Below are 27,699 nucleotides of genomic sequence, written 5' to 3' on the forward strand. Positions count from 1 at the left end.
GGGTCGCGTTAGTCGTCGTGACGTGGTGGGGGCCGGTGTTCACAGGGACAAGGTTCTCGAGATATGCTGTGGAGTATTTTTTATCAGAATACAGTAAAATGTCGATAATATAGACGTGTTTAGGCAAATACATATTGAAGAGTGAAAAATACTTAATTAGTTCTGTGATCGTACAAAGTCACTACATAAAAATACTACTAATAGTACTATTACGGTACTTGTCATGTTATCATTTACCGATTTTAGACTTATTTAACAGCAATCTTGTAACGTCCATGTGTTTTGTCTGACCAGTTTCTTCTTTGACTGCATTCCATCGGTGTATCTCACTAAAAATGTTGATTTTGCCCTCATTTCTTTTCCCCCACCTGTTTTTACTAGCGGAATGGAGCAGTTCCACATTACCATCAATCATGTTCGGTGCCATGTTGTCTATTAGCAACAATACCAACAATATTGTGCGCATGTACGAATTATACGTCACACGTCAAGTACACATCTTTCGACCGTAACATTTGTGTACGTACACAAAAAAATATTTTTATATTTTTTAACAATTACAATTTTACCAGCAATCAATATCAACCAAGTCAATGCAGAATCAATGTAACTTAGTGCATAGAATATGATACCAACGGCAAAATTTGATTTCAAAATCTTGAAAAAATGGCAATTTTAAACAATTTTACAACTTTAAGATATAGCCTAATTACCAAAAATCAGTAATTATGCAAATTATTCAATAACACTGTAAGGTACATCAACAAACTTGATAGGACATATGTGTTTTCTTATGGTTAATGTACTAAATTATATTGAATTTGAAGTACATGTATGCATTCTTAAGATATAGCCTAATTACAAAAAATAATTAATTATGCAAATTATCCATTTACGCTGTAAGGTACTTCAACAAATTTTATAGGACAGATGTATGTTGTTAAGTTTAATGAATACACTAAATTATATTGAAATTGAAGTATGCAGTCTTAAGATATTGCTTAATTAGTTGATTTCATTGATATGCAAATTTCCCTAATTAACATGAACAGATCTCGCTCAAAAACTAATCAGGTCATTATAGGTACTAAATTTTATTATAATTGAGCCAGCCGTTTTTAAGAAATTGGTGACACAGACAGACACACACACACAGATAGACGCATGACAGACACAGAGACAAACATCTCCCTTTTAATAAGGGTACAGGTGGTACAAAATAGAGAAAAACAAGAAAGAAAGTCTGGTGTATCAGAGACAATCTTGATTCACAACAATCTCCCGCTCCCTCTAAAACTGAGCCTCGGTTCCGGGGTTGGTTTTTCAATCAATTTGACCAGGTTTCTGATGACACTGTTAGGAAAACAATTCTTAAATCTGCTTCCAAACTTGTGATCTTGATCCTTTTCCAACTGGTTAAATTACTAGTTGAATGGCTCGATACCTTGCTACCCTTCCTAACATCAGTGATTAATAACTTGCTCTCTTCTGGGTCCTTCCTTACTGTCTTCAAAACTGCACTTGTAACATCTCTCCTTAAAATAGCATCCCTTGATCCAAATGAAATTAAACGTCTATTCCTTTCACATTGCTCATTTGAATTTTATTGTAATATCTTATTCCATCAACTCAAACACACTTATGGTATCACCGATTCTGTTCTTACCTGGCGTAAGTCTTACAAACAAATTTGCAACTGTCACAGTTAATGGGTCATGGTTGGATTCATCTGTTCTGGCATTTGGCGTTCCTCATGGTTCAGTTCTCGGATCGGTTCTATTTGTTTTGTACACCCAACCTCTTTTTGATCTTGTAAGTTCACATTCTGTCTATCATCATGCATATGCTGATAACAATCACTTGTATAAAAGTATTCAAATTGACCTAATTCAACTCATGATCAAAACCATGCAGAACTGTATCTATAAAGGATGACTCACAACAAACTCCAATTAAATGACTGTAAAACCAAAGGTATGCTTATCATGTCACCTAGGCTGGCCAATATAGTCTCTCCTCACCCACATCCATGTCGGTGATGCACTTTGTGCACTTTGCCTCACGTCAAGAACCTTAGTGTCACTCTTGAAAGTCATTTGAACATAGCAGAGCATGTTCAGAATGTCTGCAACCTGTCGTATATTCACCTTCGTCAGATTGTTTCAATCCATCATTTTCAAATGCAACAGGCCACCAAGACTCTTGTCTGTGTGTCTCGCTTAGACAACTGTAATGGTCTGCTTTATGGTTGTATTAAGAATCTTACTAACAAACTACAGCACATACAGAATGCAGCCACATGCCTTTTGTGCAAAGCCTCAAAGTGCGATCATGTTGAACCACTTCTATACTCTTGCATTGGCTACATTTGTCACCAAGAAGCTTGGCAAACTTTCTTTTCCTTACACTGCAATTGGGAACTGTCTTCCCCAGTCTTCGTCACTCTTACTCTGTCTTCCTTCCACTCTGCCTTTAAAACTTATTTCAAGCTTCAATCTCACTCCACTTACTTACACACTTCTTTCTACATTCTTCAATGTTTTCAAATTGTTTCTCTGTATCCTGTCATTTTTAACCCCCCCCCCCACCCACCATAAGGGGAGGTTATGTTATGGTTTTGTCTGTCTGTGTGTGTGTATACATGATTGTGTGTATCTATCTGTTTGTGGACAAGATATCATGATTGTAATAAAACTTGCTACACGCCTTCCATATTCCTAATCACAAGAACTGATCGGATTTTGGTAAACATCCAATGAACATTAATTAGTCATTTGCATAATTGATGGTTTTCAGTAATTAAGAATTTTCAATTTTATTAGTAAAGAGTCCACACTTCAAATTTTGCAACATTTGGTACATACATCAATCATAATAACTACACATGTCCTATAAAGTCTGTCAGCATAATATTTAGTTGTAATGACTCATTTGCATAATCAATGATTTTTGGTATCTAGGCTATATCTTATGAATACAAACTTCAAATTTCATTTACTGTGGTACATACATCAACCATAACAAATCATACGTGTTTGATGTAGTTTTTTTATGTAGTTTTTCATTGAGGTTTAATTTGCATAATTAATTATTTTGGATAATTAGGAATACGTTAACTATGCAAGCTCCAAATTTCATATAGTTTCTGATAGTTAATTTTCCAATTCATCATGTACATGGTATAATAGCTATAGCTCAGAATGTTGCATTCCAACAATGTGTGTGCAAAACCAAAATTCTATGGTTTAGCCCTTATGGGAGGGCATTCAGCTTAAATCAAGTGTTAGTAGTTCTGTGTCTGTGCGTGGAGCTCTTCAGAGAATACTATAGTCGCATTATAAATTTGCATTATTATTATCATCATTATTATTATTGTTATCAAAATTGTCATTATTATAAATCATTTAATTATCATTATTTTCTTTGGGTGTTCTTTTGTTTTATTCAGGAACAGAAAGAGAACTTACTTCAATTGGCAAGACTTCTAAATAGAGACATATAAACCATTTTGTTGTGGGCAGAGACCAGGGTACACCTTCTTTTTCTACGTGTGCATAAAGTTGTGGAAATTTTAGCTTTATAAGTTCTGCTAGTACTTCTTGGTCAGCTTTCAAACCAAGCATGTCTTGTGTGTAGTAATCTGTCAGTAAAGGAATATAATAATTAGATATGAAATTCCTTTTAATGAATATTTCAACTTTTATACAGAGTCAATAAATTCTTAGAAAAGAATCCATAAATTTTGGCTGACGTCTTTGTCAGCATTGTCAGGGGTGCATTAAATGGGCTATTGTAATGTATCTCAGAAGACACTGTAGTACACTCCTGACAATGCTGATGAGTAACTGAAAAGCCTGTTTTGTGTTATTATGGGGTCTACAAACAGAATTTTTCATTAAAAATTTTAAAACATATAGAGAATGTGATGAACCAGATTCTAATTACTATCTGTGATGGGTAATTATACCTTTCATGTTGCCAATAAATAAATTTTAAGCCTTCAATCGAAGACATAGTCCCCAACTTGTGTGTATTATGGAAAATTTATGGTGCAAATTTTCATAGTTTATTGACCAATTTCACCTTGAATATGGAGATCAAAGGCAAATGTCAAGAAAACTGACCTTTGGGGTACAGACATTTGAATGGAATCTTTGTTTATTCAACTTCTTGAGTTAACATAGAAAATTAAAAAAAAATAGTGCCAATGGCATTGTAGAACAACTGTATTTGGCTGTTGCTATGGGCATGGTGTTGTTGCTAGGCATAATTTCATACATTTTCGGAATCTTTTTTCACTGCCTACCCTTCTCAGTTTTCATCTTTGCAAGCCATATTAACACATTTTTTCATTCTTTATTCATTTACCTACCTGTCTCTGTTATCTTTGTAAATATGCATTATCACTTCACTGTTGCTAAGGGCATGGGCATGGTTGCTAGGGCCAGTTGTGTCACAATGTTTTGAACAAGAACTGCAGATAACACCTCCAGAAACATCCCTACCAAGTTTCAGCCCCATTCACCTTGCATTTTCAAGATATGTTTTTGATGGAAGTTGAGATTTTTAGACCTAACTTGCATATTTCTGATGGGATGATCATATTGTGACTACATCTTCATGTACACATCCCTATAGGCATCCCCATTAAATCTCAGCCCCATCTGCTCAGTAATTTTGGAATTATAGACTTTTGACCAAAAAGACACATTTTTAGCCCTAATTTGCATATCACTAATAAGATCATCACATCTACATCATGAATAATTCTTAAACTAAACACCCCCAAGAACATTCCCACCAAATTTCTGGCCAATCTGCCCCATTACTTTTGGAATTTAAGTATTTTGACCCCCCCAAAAATTTCTTTGACTCAAAATGTACATCTCTGATGCGATCATTTTCATTTGAACAATTTCCCATCTACATGCCTTAAGTAATGTCCCAACCAAATATCATGGCAATTGGTCTGGCGGTTTTCTTTTTTACTTGAAGTTGTTGTTTAAAATGTTTGATTCAAAAACCTTTAAGATAACCCAAATTTGGTTATATGACTTTGACGAAGAATTTCAAGGTCACAGGTCAGGTCTTAAGAGAAAGCTCATATTTGATAATGGCACTTGAATGGAGTCACAATGTATTATTCCTCCTATGTTATGATGCATATTGTGAAATTAAAACTAACAACAACTATGGCTGCCATTTGGTCATATTTGATCCAGTTGCAAAACAAAGTGATGAGTATACGTCTCACACAGTATGTTACTTTTACACCAGATTTGGTTGAAATTAGTTGGTGCATGCCAGAGATATGAGGACGAATGAATGCATGCATGCATGGATAGATGAAACCCAAAGTATAAGTCCCCTCCAGGTGGTGCATGTTGGGGACTAAAAACATATGGTTCCTATATTATTTTTCATCCCACTGAGTGAAATTTCCTTTATTTCATCTGAACGTTATTTGGCTGCCTTCGGATAGTACAGGTCATGACTGACCATTGCAAAAGTATTGCTCATCTTATTTCCTACTAGCTACTTTGGCAAGTTTCATCTCAATTATACCACAAACAAGTCAGATAACAAATTTGAATACTTAATATTTCACTCTCATTTATTGTATCAAATGAACTTTGACATGATTGTTTTCTATTCAACCTTCACTCAAATTTGCAAACAACGTTAACAGCTTCGCTTTTTGGTTTCTTTATTTAAGAAATCAATAATCACTTCTATAGAAATCATGATCATGCATCAAGGACATTTTATCTTAATGTCTTTTTATTTGAGGATTCCCGTAGCTGCAAGAAGATGTCACTCATGATAAAGATAATGACAACTACTTTGTCAAACACTGATTTACCTGGTAAAATTTTATCAAGTAGTGTGTCTAGGAGAAAAAACACCATTTCATCATCTTTGACTACCAGTAGTAGAAGACCAGTAATAAAATTAAGTCCCTGACAGTATCCAACACCAGAATTATGATGACCATACGCCACTAGAACATTAAATAATGGACGTCTTTTACCCTCATCTGTGCCATCTTTGAAATAAATGTTGTCTGGGAATGTTCTGTGGATGTCTGCAGTGCAAGAATACAAAGTCATAGGTATATGTGCACAAAAAATGATTAATACTTGTCATATATATATATATACTGTTTTAATACTGCTATACATGTAGACCTCTATAGTTTACAAATAGAAAATTTATGTAGTTTTGTTAATCAAAGTGCATACTTACCTGGCTGCTCATTACTATAGGCAACTCCAACTCTGAGTGACATTTTCTCTATGGCACCAATTAGAGAAGGTGCCAATTGACATCATAATCAACATGAATAATCTACGCATTTTGACTGTACATCAGGCCATATGCCTTGAAGGAACCTCATTGGGACTCATAAATTTACATTTGTATATCTCTGATGTGATCACTTTCATTTATATAATTTCCAAAGATTTTTAAAGAAGTAAATACATACACTTACTAACTAAAGAAGAGCTATGTCTTCAAATGGAAATTCATCTGTGTTGGTAAACCATTGTATTCAATTCAACTTTTGTTCCAAACACAACTTGAACATTTTACCTGAAATTGTTTTTTTCTATTAATCCTCTTGTTATCTTTGCAACAGGTTATCATTTGGCTGTTGCTATGGGCGTGGTCTTGTTGCTAGGCACATATGCATACATTTTTAGGAATATTTATTCAATTGTCTATTAATCCCCGTTGTTATCTTCCCAATATCTGTGATCATTTAGCTGTTGCTATGGGCGTGGTCATGGTTGCTTGGGATATTTGCATACATTTTTTGAATGTTTATTCATCTTTCTATTCCTGTTATCTTTGCAATATACGTGATTATTTGGCTGTTGCTATGGGCGTGGTCTTGTTGCTAGGCAAATTTACATACATTTTTGGAATGTTTATTCAATGGTCTATTAATACCTGTTGTTATCTTCACAATATATGTGACCATTTGGCTGTTGCTAGGCAAATTTACATACATTTTTGAATGTTTATTTAATTGTCTATAATCCCTGTTGTTATCTTTGTGAAATGCGCGACCATTTGGCTGTTACTATGGGTGTGGTCATGATTGCTAGGGATATTTGCATACATTTTTTTTAATGTTTACTCATTTGCCTACCAGAAGATGCTGTTATTTGAGCAAAATATACTGCTATTTGGTTGTTGCTAAGGGCATGGTCATGGTTGCTAGGGCCAATTTTGTCAACATATTTTGAAGAAAATCGCCAGAATAACACAGATCAGAAACATCTCACCAAGTTTCAGACTCACTGACCAAGTACTTTTTGAGATATGAGTTTTTGACCAAAAAACCCAAAAATGAACATTTTTACACCTAATTTGCATATCACTCATGGAATCATTGTATGCTTAATATTTCTTTTGGACCAAAAAGACACATTTTTAGGCCTAATTTGCATATCACTGATGGGACCATCATATCATGAACAATTCTTAGTAAAAACACCCTGAAGAATGTTTCACCCAAATTTCAGCCTATACTGCCCAGTAGTTTTTGAGTTTAAAATTTTTGACCAAAAATAACATTTTTTGACCCAAATCACAAACCGGTGGTAAGATCATTTTGATTTGAACAATTTTCGAACTAGATACTCAAGGTAATAGACCCACCAAATATCATGGCAATCGGTTCAGCTGTTTTTGACTTTAAGTTGTTTACACACATACACACACACACACACACACACACATGTGCCTTATCTATGGGGGCGCCCGTTCTGGTCACAATTTTGTAGAAATAATAAAACTACTACTGTAAGTAATATTATGTACTGCCCAAATTATTTCATTGTGCTAGAATTAGTTTAATGTAGTCTAGAATTAATTTTTGTATTCTTGAATTAGTTGTCTAATTAGTGTCTGTCATGTGTCCGTCTGTGTGTGTGTGTGTGTGTGTGTGTGTGTGACTGTGTCACCATTTTCTTAAAAACGGCTGGCTCAATTATAATGAAATTTGGTACATATAATGTTTTGGGTAATGGTTAGACCTGATTAGCTTTTGAGCGAGATCTGTTCATGTTAATTAGGGAAATTTGCATATCAATGAAATCAACTAATTAAGCAATATCTTAAAACTGCACGCTTCAATTTCAATATAATTTATTGTATTCGTTAAACATAACAACATACATCTGTCCTATAAAATTTGTTACAGCGGTAATGAATAATTTGCATAATTAATTTTTTTTTAAATTAGGCTATATCTTAAGAATGCATATTTCAAATTCAATATAATTAAATACATATATAAACCACAAGAAAACACATATGTCCTATCAAGTTTGTTGATGTACCTTACAGTGTTCATGAATAATTTGCATAATTAATGATTTTCAGTAATTAGGCTATATCTTAAGAATACATAGTTCAATATCAATATAATTCAGTACACAAGTTAACCATAACAATCACATATGTCCTGTAAAGCTTGTTGATGCACTTTACAGTGTTAATGAATAATTTGCATAATTAATGATTCTTGGTAATTAGGCTATATCTTACGACTGCATACTTCAATTTCAATATAATTCAGTGCATACATTAACTATAACAAATTCTGTATGTCCTATATAGTTGATGTACCTTACAGTGTTAATGAATAATTTGCATAATTAATGATTTTTGGTAATTAGGCTATATCTTAAGACTGCATACTTCAATTTCAATACAATTTAGTACATATGTTACATATAACAGAGCATATCTCCTATAAAAGTTGTTGATTTCGCTTGAAGAATTAGTGAATAATTTACATAATTATTTTCGATAGTTAGGCTATATCTTAAGACAGCATGCTTCAATTTCAATATAATTTACTTCATACATTAAACATAACAAACTTTATATGCCCTATAAAGTTGTTGATGTACCTTACAGTGTTAATAACTAATTTACATGATTAATGATTTTCGGTAAATAAGATATATCATAAGAATGCATACTTGAATTTCAATATAACTTAGTACATATATATCAAAGCGAATATGTCCTATAAAATTTGTTGATATAGCTTACAGTGTTCATGAAATATTTGCATTGAGAATGACATAGCCCCCACTATGATTGGGTTTTAAGGAACTGGCAGTTTATGTTGTCATTTTCTTGATATCACTACTCTGATCACGCAACAACACTTGTGAACCTAAATCAAACAGACTTAGATATGTTGTGTCTGCTCGTTGGACATGGAACATGCCTACTCATGTTGTGTCTCCTCGTTGGACATGGGACATGCCTACTCTTCAAGATGACGTGATGGAATAAACCATTCAACAATAAAGGGTCAAGTACGGGGGGGGGGGGGGGGGGGGACGACCTGTTCAATCATGTCTGAGTTATGGCTTTGGAAATGAAAACTGCACCAACAAAATCGCTGCCAGGCAGCCATATGGGATTGTATCACGACGAAAATGGATATGCACACGTATGTCATAGAACACTGTCCTAATACCAACTTTGAATTAGATATATATAATAATAAGTTTATTAACCAATATAATAATAATAAAAATAAATATTAAAAAGATACATATACAGAATAAATGGCAAAAAGGGATCAAGAAATAGCAAAGCCAGTCAAGCTTGTATCCCCTTAGTGACTAACAAGCACACTCGTTCTTGTAGGTGTATATATTCGATGTTCAAGATTGCCATAGATACTATAACAAATAAGAAACATAACAAAATGACAAAGCACAACAATCAACGGTGGAACAGTAAAATTGATACACATACAATCACCATAGTCAATCTGTTCAAGCATGTCTGAGTTATGGCTTTGGACATGGAAAATTCGCTAACAAAATGGCTGCCAGGCAGCCATATTGGATCATACCACGATGAAAATGGATATGCACATGTAACACTAAAGACGTAACTGTGTAAAGACGTGTGTGTGCAACAAAAACTCTCATATTCACTCTAGTTTTGTATGCTAGATATGGAAGGTAAACTTCTGGATCTACATAAATCTGTAACATACGTCTGTAACAGCTTCGACAATCTTACAGAACAACTGCAGAACCTCAAAAGTGACAACAAAGACCTGAAAGAGCAGCTGACCAAAACGACGAATGAACTGAATGAACCACGGCAGTATACACGTCAAAATAACATAGAAATATCTGGGATACCGGAAGAAGAAAACGAAAATACTGACGAAATTGTGAAACAAGTGACCTATCGGTCAGAATAGCTCCGGATCCGCTGTTCTTTTTAGTTTTTATTTTGGTAGCAATGTAATAAAGTGGTTAGTGGTTTCATATGATGTCTCACTATGAAACACATTTTACACAGAAAGTTGGTAAAATATTGTACTTTTATACCATAGTCACCATTTTATAAAAAAATTTTACTGTTATGAAAATTACACAAAATCTCAGAAAAATAATGACTGGGAAATGTGCACACACACACATACACACAGAGGATTTTTGAGGTTGGCTACAAATAATTCCAGTGCCTTACAGCTTTAACCCTGGAAAATTTTAATAATGAATGAAATAAGCTAGGGATCTAAAACAATTTTGAGGCAATTCGAATGTCAATTTTCTAACAAATTTACCAAAAACACTGTCCATAAGCTTATTTGTCAACAACATTCAACTTGTAGTAGACATAGCATCGTCTAATATTTAAATTTACGAAGTGTCTCGTGACCGGCGCCTGTCAGCAGACTCGGTCAATTTATTTTTCATCATTCCATTGTATTTAAACCTTGTACTTGACATTTCGCTATATTTATAATTCTCAACAAAATACCTCAACATGTTTCACCTCGCTCGTACTCAAAGCAGCCCCGGTATGATCACTGACATGACTAGAGAGAACCATTTCGGATTTACACGTTAAAGTACTAAAACGGGGAAAGATACGCAAAACATAATGCAAAGTCTGAAGCCAAATTAAAGTTGTAATTATCTTAATTATTTTTACTTGCCAAATATTTGCATTTTGGAATTAGCAAGACATGTTCATGTCATTTACATCACAGATAACTAACACTAGTTATCTGCATTTATATGTAAACTGTCGGCCAATAAACAAAGTTTGGTCGATTCACTGTACGCCTTATGGTGATTGGTCGATTCACTGTACGCCTTATGCACGCCTTATGGACAAGGCATGCCTTGCTTACGCAAGTTGTCTTCATTCGAGACTGTCACTCCAAATTGCACGACAATATAGAATGATTGGGTTTTAAGGAACTGGCAGTTTATGTTGTCATTTTCTTGATATCACTACTCTGATCACGCAACAACACTTGTGAACCTAAATCAAACAGACTTAGATATGTTGTGTCTGCTCGTTGGACATGGAACATGCCTACTCATGTTGTGTCTCCTCGAAAACATCAAACTTTTATAGTGGGTCTGAAGTGTGATTTTAGTGAGTACTGTTGCATTGCTGCTTGCTCTGGAAAATTGTCCGTTCAAACGAGGTCAGCTTCAGCTTCCGGGTCAAATCAGTCGTTTTCTACCGAAAATTCTTGAACGGACCATTACACAACGATCCTACTAAATTTACTTGCCATGGTTATTTAAAACACATAAAAATCCACCTTTTTGTAATATTTGTAAACTTTCCGGTTTGTATTGAGGAAATTATGAGCGAAAAACCGGGTCAAAATTTCAGGGCCTCAAGTATGCGTCCCGAATTCGTCGGAAAATCGGTTTTCCTAAATGTAATGCCAAAATTTATTTTGCTGGCACGAAAGAAGAGATGTCAGTTGAGGTTTAGGCATTTACAGTATCTAAAATGGTGGACTCTAGTGAAAGTTACGGCGAGTTGAAAATACCCAAAAATAAGGCCCGTGAGCAGCCATTCAAAGAGTAACGGTCGCGATCTGAAGGATAGATCAGATGCACACGATGAATGCAAATGTGGGTGTTGCGGACTGGCTGATTATGTAGAAGGGGTGCAGAATTTGGATTTGAAGATTACAGCCCTGTTTTGAACAAACACATGTCATTTGGGTGCACAATGCGTAGAATTATGACTGTAGCACATATTACATTGCTTGTTTGACGTCAATAGTGTGTTTTGAAAAGTGGCAGTTTACTTAAAGTCTCGTCGACTGATTTTCAATATGGCGTCGGCCATAATGCTCATTAACATATTCATTTTTCTTTAAATTACAAAAAAAAAATCATCAAAAATAGAAAAGAAGATGCGCTGACTTGAAATTAACAAATCTGAGTAAGCTACCCTCTACGCATCAACACACCAGATATCAAAGCAATCTGACAAGTAGTATTTGAGGAGATGATGAAAATATCATTTTTGAAAAAAAAATCATAAAAAAATTGAAAATGGCACACATCAACTTGGCATGAACAAATCTGAATAGCCTACCCCCTCCCCCCCCCCCCCCAGGGAACATGCACACCAAATATCGAAGAATTCTGACTGTTACTTTTGAAGAAGATAATGACAATAAAAAAAGTTGACGGACACCTATGATTCACTTATACTCTATACTAGACTGTAAGATACGTCGTGACGTGTCGCCCTCACCGTCCTCCTCTCACAGGAGTGTTAGGGGTTGGCCGATGTTTGAGGGCACCCCGTCACGGCGTACCTTACAGACTAACTCTATACCAACCTATACCTAAAGCTACGCTTTCGGCTTTCGCTGACAGCGGAGCTAAAAAGTTGCTGCTGCAGTAGGTGTCAACATTTCCATCGATGATATTGACATATCGCACAGATTACCACGCAGACCACACATCCATAGACACTAACCAGCACCCATTATCATGAAGTTTGTCAGACGCTCTATCTGGAACAAACTGTACTCATCACAGAAACAAATGAAAGGTAAAACAGCCCACAACCTTGGATACACCAGCAACAACCTGATATATAAAATGAAAATTTAACCTCGGCAAATAGACAACTATTCTTTAAGGCAAACCAACAATGAAATACGGAGAAATGGAAATACATCTGGACCAATAAGGGCAAGATTTACGCAAGGACAAACAACGGTGACCAATCTATCTGCATATATCAACCATAACAGATCTCAGCAAAATCGTCTGAATTATTATTATGAATTGAACTCATAGATATACCAATGGACTTCAACACGAACTCTTTGCCAGTAAAAACTAACTGTTCATCTTATTCCACAGAACAATTTAATGCAAGTATTACTGACTCTCAAAGTTCATTTTCCTTTTTACATTTAAACATCAGGTCGCTAGCCAAACATTATGATGATCTTGTCTTCCTTCTTAATATTTTAAATTGCAATTTTCAATTCTTGGGTCTATCTAAAACATGGTTAAATCCCAATTCAGATACCTCTTTCTATAATTTACCAAATTATGATTTGATTACTTCTGACCGTGAAAACTCTAGGGGAGGAGGCGTTGCACTTTTTATTCACAACTCTTTATCTTTTACCCGTATTCACAACATTGATATTATGCATTGTGAATCGATCTTTGTTGACACCATCATTAACAACTAAACAATCATAATAGGTGTCAATTACAGGAAACCCAACACACCCCTACCTTGAATTCCTCCATAGTTTCGAATCATGTCTTGACCAGCTGTCTACTTCCAGGAAAGCTTGCATAATCCTTGGTGACATGAATATTCAAAGGCCAATCACATAGCGAAAACATTACGCCAGATGTTCAAAAATATATAAATATTCATGAAATAATAAAACAATATAAAAGGCAGAAAGAAGAACCAGATCAGTTGTCATTTCCTCGCACAGCCCAGGGTAGACACTAGGTTCAGATGGCTTCCTCCAACAGCGGTGCACCTACTTCACAGAATGCCAGCACGTCTGCAGTGGTCACCACGCCGACCGGTCCAAACGTTACATTTGTCCGGAGTCACCGCCAGCCAGTAGTGATACCTGTTGCTACCAACTCAGCACCACCGCCAGTACAGACTCAACAAGTAGCAAAACCAACACCACCGGCGACACCAGTGCAAGTTGAGAGGAATGACCAAGGACCACAGGCTCAAAATGCTCAGGTAAGCATGATTTTCTTTTACTTTGTTGGAAGCGTGCCTCGAGAGAAGTGAATTATTTATCAACCTCCGATGACGGGTACACCTGTGTATTTCCGTATTGTCAATGGGAAGGGCTTTCGAAATTTACACCTGGAGCTGTCGTATCATTTACTATGTAGACCAAGTGGGCGTAATGTGACGGGTAAGATAGGGACGAGGCACGCCTGTGGTATACCGTATAGTTATTTACGGTTTCCACAACCGCGAGTCCAGGTGATATGTGATCCTATGATTTGCCCATAGGGACATAGTTGAAAATGTAATTCCTGTAGTCTGTGAGGGTTTTGGGACAGACGGTAATCTTGTCCACAAAGGACATGAAGTGAAAAATAAATGTCCGTGAGGGACACGAAGTAAAATGTATGTCCGTGAGGGACACGAAGTAAAATGGATGTCCGTGAGGGACACGAAGTAAAATGGATGTCCGCAAGGGACACGAAGTAAAATGGATGTCCGTGAGGGACACGAAGTAAAATGGATGTCCGCAAGGGACACAAAGTAAAATGGATGTCCGCAAGGGACACGAGGTGAAATATAATTTTGTTTGTGAGAGACACGAAGACGTCCGTAACGTAAGGGAAGCATGGGTCGTACCAGGTGCAAGACAAAGCGTACAGATAAGCGTAGCTTGATCATGCAAATGAGCATTGTATTGAAAGTTCAGTAAAACGTGTGTATGTTGTTTTACAGGTGCACCAGCAGTTGGCCGAACTGAAACAGAAATTCGACGAATTAGAGAAGTCAACAGGGACCGCTTCAGTAGAGGAGGCCTTACAGAAGGTGATAGAACTGGCGCAAACAACGACCTGGGACTCGAGACCACAACTACTACATGCCTTACGAGTATTGGTAGACCGAGCCACGAAATCGGCCCATCCTAAATTAGGGAGATTTAGGGCCGTATCAGCACAATTTGAAACCAATGATTTTGGAAAAGGGTCTGGTCATTTGATTCTCCTACTTCTAGGCAACAAAGAAGAGGAAGAGATTGCGGCAAAAGTCTCCAAATTTATGCAACACAAGGCGAGCACACCACGATACACTCCCTATCATCCTCGACCAGATACCCGCCGTAGGTTGCCTGAAAGTCAAATTAAGTGCTATGTTTGTGGGGTTGTCGGACATTACGCTAGAAATTGCCCACAAAAGAAGAATGCATAAAGTTGATACTGCATTGTATTTTCAGAATATAAGGCATTAAATGAAATAAAATGTTGAATGATATTAACCGCGTGGATCTTTGTATTGTACGTGTCCAAGTTCTTTGTATGTCTATAACATTGTAAAATTATTACCATATTATTCACCGTTTGTGCATAAATAACCTGGTTTAACCACACCCTTGGACAGGGGGGTGACTACAAAAACCCTCTACCTGTATGGTAGCCTGCCATCTGCAGGTCCTGTCTGGGGGTGCCCTCTAGTTACTTAGTCTTTGTTTTTTTCCCCCTATAGTTTGTATGTCCACATTGGGAAATGGATTATATGGTAGACACCGATATAAGAACTAGAACAGCATATTCGTGGGTGAATCTAGAGGGCGCCCCCTGACATGGACCGGCCTCTACTCCAAGTATTGTTTCAGTGGCTAATGGAATGGTTAAAGCTTCCCCATCAGAACTGGCCTTCAGAAATCCCGAAGACTTTGCAGCAGGAGAAATTCACAACCATCTCGATACATGGGAGGTTTTAATAAACAATTTAGAAAACAAAGAGCAAATTAGAAGTTGCTCATTGATGGTGTAAAAATATCACAATATTTCACGCATTTCAGAGGAGCATATAAAGGGTTACAATATGACAATCCAACTCCTCCTTGTAGAATTTTCCAAAATAATCCAAACTGCCAAAATTTTGGAAGTTTCATATCCACCACGATAGCTGAACGTATAAAGTCAGGGGCTATCTCAGTATGGGGACGTGTAGGCAATGATCCTCCTCCAGCACTAGTAATGCCTATCACCATAGAACCAAAAAAACCACGCATGTGTATAGATATGCGGTACCTAAATTGTTGGATAAAATCTGAGCCTTTTAAATTGGACAGTTTAGTGGAGGTTACTAGATACCTGGAGGAGGGTGATTGCCACCTTAAATGTGATGATAAGAGTGGCTATGACCACGTTAAAATTGCAAATGCAGATAGACCGCTGTTAGGTTTTCAATGGGCTGGAACCTGGTATGTGAGTAACACACTACCCTTTGGATGGAAATTATCGGCGTTCGTGTACCATACATTAGGTTATTGTATAACTAGTTACGCTCGGTCACTTGGTGTTCCCAATATACAATATATAGATGACAGACATGGGGGCCCAATGGTATTGAGGCAACAAAACCACCATCGTCCGACATTCAGTCGATATGAATTAGCAGAATCCGCAGCATTTATACTGGCTAAATTATGCTTAGATGCAGGTTATTTCATAGCTCTAAGCAAAAGTGTTTTGATACCTACAACATCTTTGGTTATGTTGGGTTTAATAGTAGAAATCATTTGCGTTACCACAAGACAAGAAAGAAAAATTCCTTGTTTTATTGCACGATACTATATCATCCCGTATAGTAAATGTTGTGACCATTCAAAAATTAATGGGGAAATGTATCTCCTTTACATTCAATTCCGTGTGCAGGAATATTTATAAGGCATATGGCAAAAGCCATAGCTTCAGCAAGCTCCAGTGCAAAAAATGTTATCCAAATACGAGGCGCACTTAAAGGAGAATTAACAGAATGGGAGAAAATTATCGAATTAGCAGGCTCATTTCAATGGTTGTCGGAAAAGCATCTCACACTTCAGATATATACAGATTTCAGTGACTTCAAATGGGGTGCAGTTCTGAATGGAATAGATAATGAACTGCAAACACAGGTCATTGGTGACATGTGGGAACCACATTTCCGCCAGCTACCCATCGTAGTAAAAGAAGCAGAGGCCTTATATCGGGCTTTAGTGGCTTTAAACGAAAAAATTCACAATATAAGAGTAGATGCCAAAATCGACTGCTTACCAGTTGTACATGCCTGGAACTCAAGCCCTTTAGGTACAAAGTCGGTAGCCCTAAATGACATAATTAAGAAGATATTCCGGCTGTGTTTAGAGAAGAACTCAAAATTGACACTTGAATATGTTAGGTCCGTTGAGAACCCTGCCGACACCCTGTCACGTGATTTAAGCTACATTAACATGGCACTATCCGATAGAGCATGGGAATATGTGGATAGAGAATTCAGTCCTCACAGCATAGATGTGATGGCATGTAGTTCTAACGCAAAGCTGCCACATTTTATTGCCCCCTTCCCACAAGGTAACAGCGAAGGCGTTAATTTCTTTAGTCATAATTTCAAGCCTGGTGATGTATTATATGTTTATCCGCCTTTTAAATTGGTGCACCCAGTAATAAAGCATATAGTTAACAATAGATTACACGCTACGGTCATTGTTCCAAGAAAGCGGTTCTTGGAGTCATTTTGGGTTTCCATTCAACAACATGCGAAATGCTCAAAAATTGTTGGTAGAATAGAACAAACTGGGATCATTTTGGCTCCATCACGGCAAGGATACGTTGATATCCAACTAAGTTGTGAACTTCAGACCGTGAAATTCTAAAAAACTTTACATACAATCATGTTTCAAGTATGGCTGTCACGTTTCCCCTTTATCTTACAGATGATCTGTTGGATATGTGGAAGCATGAACGAAAACGAAAAACTTTATTGTAAATTGTGCAACTCTAGCCTCGTAGACTCAGCCGGAGGATTGACAAAACCCCAAAAAGACGATAATCAACTTCTAGATGTACAAACCATTGATCAACTCATGTACGAACTGTTAGGAGAAAAATCGGCATATGAAAAACAAAAAACGTCTTTAATCAAACAACTTGAAAACTTCCTCCTAATACTCCCAAATCCACTCAGGCTAGTAGACGCGAACCCTGAAGATATTGTCAGATTTTTTATATACAAGGACAAGGACGCAAAAACCCAAAATACATATATATACCTGTCAGTATCTTGGAAATCCGGCAGTGTCACCATGTTCATGCCCAAAACGGTTACAAGCCACGACATTGCGAAATATGGTGTCAAAATTGAAATCATATTACCAGGTTGTGTTTTCTGAACAAAGATTACAGCGACAAAATCCAGTAGAATCACTGATTGTAGAAAGATATGTTAAGAAAATGTCAGAGGAACAGGCGAAGGCACACGTTACACCTAAACAAGCCCCTCCTATGTTCATAGAAAAAATAAGAATTATTGTTAATCATATCTTAAGCAAAATCTTATCTGCTACCTCCCGTAGTCGGTTATACGTACTTGCTAGAGATTTAGCCTTTTTTAAGCTACTGTTTTTTTCAGGTGATAGGGCAGGTGATTTAGGTCATGTAAAAATGCAAGAAATACTCCGTTTTCCTGACGATTCCAGCCTAGTCTTTAATCACACTTTTGGGAAAACTCTTAGAGGAGCAGGCACAAATATGTTCGCTGTAAAACGGTGTGCGGATCGACTCATGTGTCCAGTTAACACAATAGAACAGTATATCATGTTAGCTAAAGAATTAGGAATAGACCTTTCAAAAGGTCATCTCTTCCGACCAATGACGCCATGTGGGCAGGTAGATCAAAAACCATTTTCATCGCAGCTGGCTTACCAGCGTCTAAAAATGTACCTGCAAGATTTAAACATCGATACTGGTGAAACACCTCACAGCTGCAGGAGCGCATGCGCAATTACTTTGGCTATGGTAGGAACAAATTTAAAAGAACTTATGCATCACATAGGTTGGAGATCGGAAGAGATGTCAAACTATTACACAAAACTGGCAAATGTAATGTGTGTTGATAACCCAGGTCAACATCTTTCTCAGGTAGTGGATAAAAATCAGGCAATAACTACGAGATACGAAGAAATTGAACAACTGAAAGGTTTTTTACCTGCCTTTTAGTTTTGGGATGGAAATAACACAAAAGTTGAAATGAATCTGTATGTATATTATACAAAACAATGATAATAATAAACGAAGGATTAAAGAATTTATCACTGGTTGTGATAGTCGTTTACCTGTAAGGAAAGGGAGAGATTTTAGGAATGGGAAGTGTGTGGAAGAGTAATGAAATGGAGTGTTTGTTCAGTATAATACGGCAAGGGAATTGCCGAAACCATACTCATACCCATTCCTTAATAGGCAATATTCTTGAGCGAAGTGATTGGGCTTTAAATACTATATTATTCAAAGGCCAATCACATAGCGAAAACATTACGCCAGATGTTCAAAATATAAATATTCATGAAATAATAAAACAATATAAAAGGCAGAAAGAAGAACCAGATCAGTTGTCATTTCCTCGCACAGAGAAGGGGAGACAAGGGTGATGATGAATGGATAATAGCACCGAAATATGACCCCAGGCATCTTTAGAGATATACATATATGTAAGTTGCAACTACGCAAGAACGATTTGTAGCGACCCACCCTCCCAACCCCAGTGCACATTTCTATTTGCAGTATACATTGCTCAAAATATGCCGAAACCATACTCATACCCATTCCTTAACAATAGGCAATATTCTTGAGCAAAGTGATTGGGCTTTAAATACTATATCATTGACACCTCTCTTGACACGTCACTTGCTACTCATTACAACACGATTCTAAACTCATATAATTTGTACCAGATCATCACAACTCCCACATGTGTCACTGACAATTAACTCCAGCACAATCATTGATCACTGCCTCACAAATATTACAGACTATTTCATCAACTGTGGTATTATTCAATCCGATATTACTGATCACTATCCAACATTCTGTATCATCAATCACTTGAAACATACAATGAAACCTGAAACATCGACCAAAACACTTGATTTCAAAAACTACAATTCAGATGCTTTCTTAGCAGACTTAAGCCATGCATCTTGGCAACCTGTTTACAACAGTCTGGACCCAAATGATGCATATACTGCATTCTTCAATATTCTACACAAAATAATATCAAAACATATTCATGTCAGAACAGCTCGTCGCTCTAACAGCATTCGTAAACCTTGGCTAACTAATTGCCTTGTGAAATCAGTATATACCAAACATAAATTATTTACACTAATGAAAAATAACCCCAACAATGATCGTTACAAAAAGTACAAAAGATACTGAAATATTTCAACCAAGCTCAAGTGTGCAAAGAAACGCTACTATTCGAATAAACTACATGTAGCCCAAGGCAACTCAAACAAAACGTGGCAAGTTATCAATGAATTACTGAACAAAACAACCAACAAACTAGTCCCTCGTAAAATAATCTCTAATAAACCGACCACACATACACTGACAGATAGTTCCAACATTGCTAATGAATTTATTGACTTCTTCACGAACATTGGCCCAAATCTCATATTCAACATTACCTCCACCACAAATTTCGAAAATTATCTTGGTGGAAACTACCCTAACTCTTACTTTTTCCATCCAGTCTCAGAACAAGATGTTTTAAATGAAATCAATCTCTTAGATCCACGTAAAGCTGTGGGTCACGACTCTATTCACCCTAAAATAGTCAAGGAAGCTGCACACATCATTTCTCATCCTTTTACCCATATTATCAACTGTTCATTGAGCCAAGGGATATTTCCAGATGCATTAAAGAAAGCTAAAATTACTCCAATCTATAACCGAAGAAGTCAGCAACTACAGACCAATTTCAATCCTCCCAATCTTTAGCAAAATTCTTGAATCAATTGTAAATAAACAGCTTATAAATTACCTTGAGACTAAAAACATTCTATTACCTACACAATTTGGATTTCGCAAAAAAACTATAGCACAAAATTGGCTCTTATAGACCTGGTCCCTGACATAATTGAGAATTTAGATAATGGGCTTCTTACTTTTGGCATCTTTATTGACTTTAGAAAGGCATTTGACACCATTGATCACGATATTTTAATCTGTAAATTAGAACATTATGGCATCAGAGGCTGCACTATTATTTATCAAATCGTCAACAATCCATTACAATCAATAACGTATCATCTCAATACAAAACAATTAAATGTGGTGTCCCGCAAAGATCGATTCTTGGCCCTATCTTATTCCTAATTTATATAAATGATATTGCAAATTCTTCCAACTCGTTTCAGTTTAGACTTTTTGCAGATGACACTAATGATGTATTTCAGTTTATGAAAGATAGGTATGTAAATCTTTCACAAGCAAATTCTGATTTCCAAGAGGTTTGTGAATGGTGTGGGGCAAACTTAACTTACCATCAATATTAAAAAAACTAATTATATGATCATAAAAAACGTCCATAAAGAAATTAACATCGATTGAGTTCTAGATATTGATGGTAACCAAATAGACAACGTTTCATCTACAACATATCTTGGAGTTTCTCTTGACTCTCAAATGAACTGGAAATCACATATTAAGAAAGTTGTAAATTCAATTGCCCCAAAGGTTGGCCTTATTTCATGACTTCGACACTATGTACCAAAATCAATTCTGTTAATATTGTATAACTCATTAATCCTTCCCCACTTGAACTACTGCATCAAAATATAGGGCAACACATTCACAACCTTCTTGGAACCAATTCTTCTCCTACAAAAGAAAATCACACGTCTGATGACCTTCTCCGACATACGTGCCGACACAAGCCCCTTATTTAAAGACCTTGGTATTTCAGATGTCCATAAATTATGTAAATTTCAAACCTGCCTTCTTATCATTGACATGCACAACAATCAGTTTGCCCATGACATACACCACTATTTCGATGTTGTTCCTCATGTGTACCCTACCCAGTTCGCTACAAATGACAACTTTTACATACCCAAAATAAACTTAACACGAAGCAAACATAATTTTAAATATGCAGCCACTTCTCATTGGAATTCTCTCCCTAGCCATATCAAAAATATTACCCACAGACGCACCTTCAAAAACACTTTAAAAGAACACCTTCTTGCTAAAAATTAATTCCTTTCAGTAACTTCTACAGAACTTGTATATGTTTTTGACTGTTATTTTCATTAATTTCATTTCATATGATTAGTTTACTTATAAATACACTATGTGAGTTTTTGTTTTGTTTTCTTCTCTGTACAGTTATGCATAAACATATTTTATTATTTTTATAGTATCAGGGCCATAGACTAGACTAGTTCTGCTTGAACTATTTCTATGGCCCTCACCAGGTACAGTTTTTCTTTTCTTTTCTTCTCAGTTGTGTATCATTTTCCCTTTGTGTCTGGTGAAAATAAATAATATGAAATATATAATATGTCATAGAACACTGTGCTAATACCAACTTTGAATGAGATGTGTTCAAGCATGTCTGACTTATGGCTTTGGACATGGAAAATTTGCAAACAAAATGGCTGCTTGGCGACCATATTGGATCGTATCATGAAACAAATTGACGTGCATATGTATGCCTTTGTATCTTGCCCCTGTACCAAGTTTGAAAAAAATCGGTCCAGGCATCTCCAAGAAACTGCTCTGGACGGACGGACAGATAGACGGATGGACGCATGGAACCCAATCCATAAGTCCCCGTCCCGGACTTTGTCCGACGGGGACTAATTAATATTTTTGGGTAACTAGGCTGTATCTTAAAAATGCAAGCTTCAAATTGTGTATAATATGGTCCATATATCAACCATAATAATATGCACCTGTCCTATGGAGTTTGTTGATACAACATTTACCTTAAATGAGTATTTTGAATAATGAACAATATTCAGTAATTAAGCAGTATCATGCAATCTTCAAATTCCGTATAATTTAATTGGCATATACATTAACCTAAGAAAGCATGTCCCGATCAATTTACCGGAGTGGAGTTCCCACCGACCCCAGAGCGGTACAAGTGTAGCCATGATCAAAGTGACACTTACAACGGAAAATATACAAAATGCTTTGAAAATGATGTTTTAACTAAGAAGGCAAGCTAGCTTCACATCTTAAAATATCTTCAGTATGATTGTAATTTTATTGTATGTTTTGCTTTCCAACATGGTACTGAGAGTTGTTATTTTGATTCAAAACATGCATCAAAATAAAACAGTATCAAATTGTGTTAGAAATTCACGGCTGATCTCATGTTTTCAGTATTTTCCCTCCTATTTAATTTTTAATTCAACCCCATACCAAGATACTTATACAAACAAACCCTCTTGACATCTTTATCCTTTAATAGAAATTGGTGTGACTGCTTGAGCTTTCCTCGTAAAATCTATGACAAGGTCCTTATTACACTTTGTGACATTCAAATACAGAAAATTTTCATCACACTATCGGACAAAACTATCGACTTCTTTTCTGTGCATGGTATCATCTTCATTATGAATAAACCCCGTCAATGCTGAATTTCAAATATCACATGACAAATCACAAAATAGGAAATGGATTAGGTGTGCTGCAATACCGAATGATTCTTTGAGATAATGGTTGCATTTTCACAAAAAAGCATGTGATATGGTCTATTTGATATATTATAATACAATCCTAAGCACAAATACCCATATAAATGTAAGGAATCATGTAGCATCTCTCTCCCCTCCCTGCCTCCCCCAAGCTTATAATTGTAGCTACTATAAGGCACCACAAGACAATACATCTCCTACGTCTCCTTGCCTTACCTGTATTGATGGTTTCAACTAATCGTTGATCTCTCGGGCCATTTATAAGTTTTTCATACAAGCCTGGGTTTTCTTCCATTCTTTTCTGTGCTCCACTAATATGCATCCATACCATACCCCTGTGTTCAGCTGGAATGCCTTTCCGACAGTATCTTTTGACTGTAAACAATTAATGATCACTTACAGCTAGAATTAGATGTACACATATAAGTATATGCTTTAATTGTATAAGGAGTACTACTCTCAAACTGTTAACAGGACAAAAGTTAGACACACATAACTATACACTGTACATGTATGTTATGACAATGTACCTTACATGTATGTTATTGCCAATATACATGTATGTTATGATGATGTACATGTATGTTATACATGTACCGTTATGTTATGATAATGCCATTATATGTTATGACAATATACATATATGTTATGACAATAGTCATGTATGTTTACATGCAGATTATTATTCTCAGATGTTCAAAATTTGAGTCCAAATGTTCATCTTCCACTCCTCTTATACAATATATGTATGTCACTCATATTTTCCTTGGCTTAATGGAAAAAAGTATTAGGTAATGATATCTATTTGTCAAATTCTGTCTTCTCATTCTGATAAATGCTCTCAGATAATCACCTTTTCTTGATCGTTCCACCTTTGTCCTTGCTGATAATAACAAACTCCATTTTCCTGCTCTTCTTGCTAGTACTGCTAAGTAGTGGGACATAAACTCTTCATATGTCTGGTAGTCAAAATCCTCGGGTCTCTCAAAGCCATACGGATCAATTGCACTACAACAAAAACAGAAACTATAAAAACAACCAATTCATTTTTTCAGGTGTGTCTGACCAGGGGCATGCGGCAACATGTCTAGTGAAATCTGAAAATGATTACAATAAAGAACATTCAGTTTCTTTATGTTTTATAATATATTCTATTAGCTTATTACATGCTTACACATATTCTGGATTCTGGTTAATTCTATAAAGCCAGAAATTCTTTGAAAAAATATAAATAAGTGGCATCATGATAGATATGTACATGTACATTCCAAAAGACAAGTATACGAATAGATTCAGTTTGTTTGTAATGCTTATACATTGTATTTCTGTTACCAAGATTATGGAACATAATCAAGACACAAAGTCAAAGCTCAGTGCACTTGCACATGAAAGATGCCAGTGGGGTAGGACACGGCATCAAATAAACCAATCAGGACGCTTGAAATTGACCATGTGATCCATGAATTTTCTCCCGAAGCTTGTTACCACCTGCTGCCCTCTTGTGATGAGATACTGGTATGTGTTCAGCATGTTGCAGTACATTGTGGAGTTTACAAGACATTGCAACAAATTGTCGAAATGGCACATTATTGGAGATGAAGCTCCGAAATGTTACACCTTTTGCAAGGGAAATAAACAAAAACACAATTGATAATATCTTGTTTTAATCACGATTTGCTGACAAAGAATTGCAGCACGCTCCAACATACAGTTGAGTCTGGACTATATAATTTTCATAAAATTTTCATAAAAATAATCAATAAACAGTAGTCATCATATCTGTGTTTCCTCAAAATATACATTTGAATGAATAAAATGTAGCAGCCTTATTGACTCATGACTGTCTTTACAAGTACCCATAAGTTTGCCCGTAACAGATTTTGCATCCTCGAACGAGGGCGATGTGGTTTCATACATACGGAGAGAAAGAATACCAGAGTGTCCTACCCTTCTTTTTTAGCAAATGAGCAAATTGAGCAAATGTTGAGCACATGTGAGCGCACAAGGAATTTTCCTGATGTTCCAATGTTCCAATATTAAGTTAGCCAAGATTCAAAATCGCAAGTCCACGTAATTGCAAACAGGCAGGCCGTCCGTTAAAAAAATGTCAGCAGTCAATCGTATGGCCATGTATGGCGCTAATCAATCTGCTTTCAACATGCATGATACGCTAATACACACATTGGACACTGTGCGTCAAACTGGCAAGCTAAATCAAAGTATTATTCCAAAGCATATTTTACTAAGGACATTATATTTCTTTGTGCATTGAAATTATATATTAATTTTAGTATTGTGCCAGAAAACACTAATTATTAAAATAAAACAGACTGTATTTCTCCATGCCATTGATCTGAAAGCCATGATATAGGAGTCTATATTACTCCATGTAGTTGATGTAAAAGCCATGATATAGGAGTCTATTACTCCATGTAGTTGATGTAAAAGCCATGATATAGGAGTCTATTTCTCCATGCAGTTGATGTAAAAGTCATGATATAGGAGTCTATTACTCCATGTAGTTGATGTAAAAGCCATGATATAGGAGTCTATTACTCCATGCAGTTGATGTAAAAGTCATGATGTAGGAGGCTATTACTCCATGCAGTTGATGTAAAAGTCATGATATAGGAGTCTATTACTCCATGCAGTTGATGTAAAAGTCATGATATAAGAGTCTATTACTCCATGCAGTTGATGTAAAAGTCATGATATAGGAGTCTATTACTCCATGCAGTTGATGTAAAAGCCATGATATAGGAGTTTATTACTCCATGCCATTGATGTAAAAGCCATGATATAGGAGTCTATTACTCCATGTAGTTGATGTAATAGCCATGATATAGGAGTCTCCTTATACATGTGTACCTGGTCAATCAATCAATCAATCAAACAATTTATATAGCGCCTGAATCCATTACTCAGAATGTTCAAAGGCACTTTACAGGACACTAAAAATAGTTCTTATCAAAATGCTCTCATAAAAAGATGAGTCTTAATGTCTTTCCTGAACTTGTCCAGGATTGGTGATTGATGCAGAGCAACCGGAAGACTGTTCCATAATTGCGGGGCAGCGCGTGAAAAAGCACGTTCACCATAGGATTTAAGTTTGCAGGGTGGGATGTGTAATAGACCTTTCTTGTTGGAGCGAAGTAGTCATTCTACAGATATTTATCATGTATCACGATGCCATGGCAAAATTTGTGCTATCTTTGGGAATTACTTGTATTGTCTTCATGTTTTTGTCTTAATTTAAATGTTATTCCAGTGTTGATATACACATTGTTGCTTCATGCCCTTGGTCTGACCACAGGGTGCTCAGGCTTAGTTTAAGGCAAAGTCCTATACATTCACAGCCTTGTCTAAAAATAGCGCCAATTGTTTTTGTAGCACAAAATGTACTTAGTTGGTCTTGTTGCTACGCATTGCTTAGATTTTTGGAATGTTCATTCACATGCCTATACCGATGCCATGCCTGTTGTTTATCTTTGAAATAGACACCACCATTTGGATGTTGCTATGGCTAGGTCTTGCTGATATGGCAGGTATATTTGCATACATATTTTGAATATTTATTTGCTTGCCTACCCTTCCCAGCAATGTAAACCACCATTTCGCTGTTACTATGGGCATGGTCTTGTTTCTATAGGCATATTTACATACATTTTTTTATTCTTTATTCACTTAATACCTACCCATGATGTTATCTTTGTAATATGCATCATCATTTCACTGTTTGCTAGGGTCAGTTTTGTCAAAATGTTTTGAATAATAACTGCAGAATAAACACCTCTAGAAAAATTCCCACCAAGTTACAGCCTCATTCATCGTGTAGTTACAAGATATACATGTGCGTGGTCAAAAACGCACATGTATATCTTGTTAGACCTAATTTGCATATTACTGATGGGAGACACTTTCATGTACACATCTTCATAGGCATCCCCATTAAATTTCAGCCCAATCTTCTCAGTTGTTTTGGATTTTAAATCCCTTTATTAATATAAATTTTTGACCAAAAAGACACATTTTTACCTAATTTGCATATCACTGATGGAATCATCATATCATGAACACTTTTTAATCTAAACATCCCTAAGAACGATTCCATCAAATCTCAGGCCCATGTGCTCCATGTAATTTTGGAATTCTAGGCTATTGAT

At 36.2% G+C, this 27,699-nt stretch overlaps 1 protein-coding gene across 2 annotated transcripts in view; it reads right to left on the reverse strand.

Moving 5' to 3' along the window:
* Positions 1-27,699, reverse strand: part of LOC144442224 (growth hormone-regulated TBC protein 1-A-like) — a 135,445-nt gene that overhangs the window by 20,006 nt on the left and 87,740 nt on the right. For both annotated transcript variants that reach the window (XM_078131505.1, XM_078131504.1), the window contains 4 exons: positions 24,390-24,544; positions 23,753-23,911; positions 5,864-6,085; positions 3,468-3,640 (listed from right to left, as the gene is read on the reverse strand). In XM_078131505.1, the coding sequence (XP_077987631.1) occupies positions 3,468-3,640; positions 5,864-6,085; positions 23,753-23,911; positions 24,390-24,544 (709 nt within the window). The remainder of the gene's footprint in view (positions 1-3,467; positions 3,641-5,863; positions 6,086-23,752; positions 23,912-24,389; positions 24,545-27,699) is intronic.

Source organism: Glandiceps talaboti, chromosome 11 (genome assembly GCF_964340395.1).
Source record: "Glandiceps talaboti chromosome 11, keGlaTala1.1, whole genome shotgun sequence".
NCBI lineage: Eukaryota > Metazoa > Hemichordata > Enteropneusta > Spengelidae > Glandiceps > Glandiceps talaboti.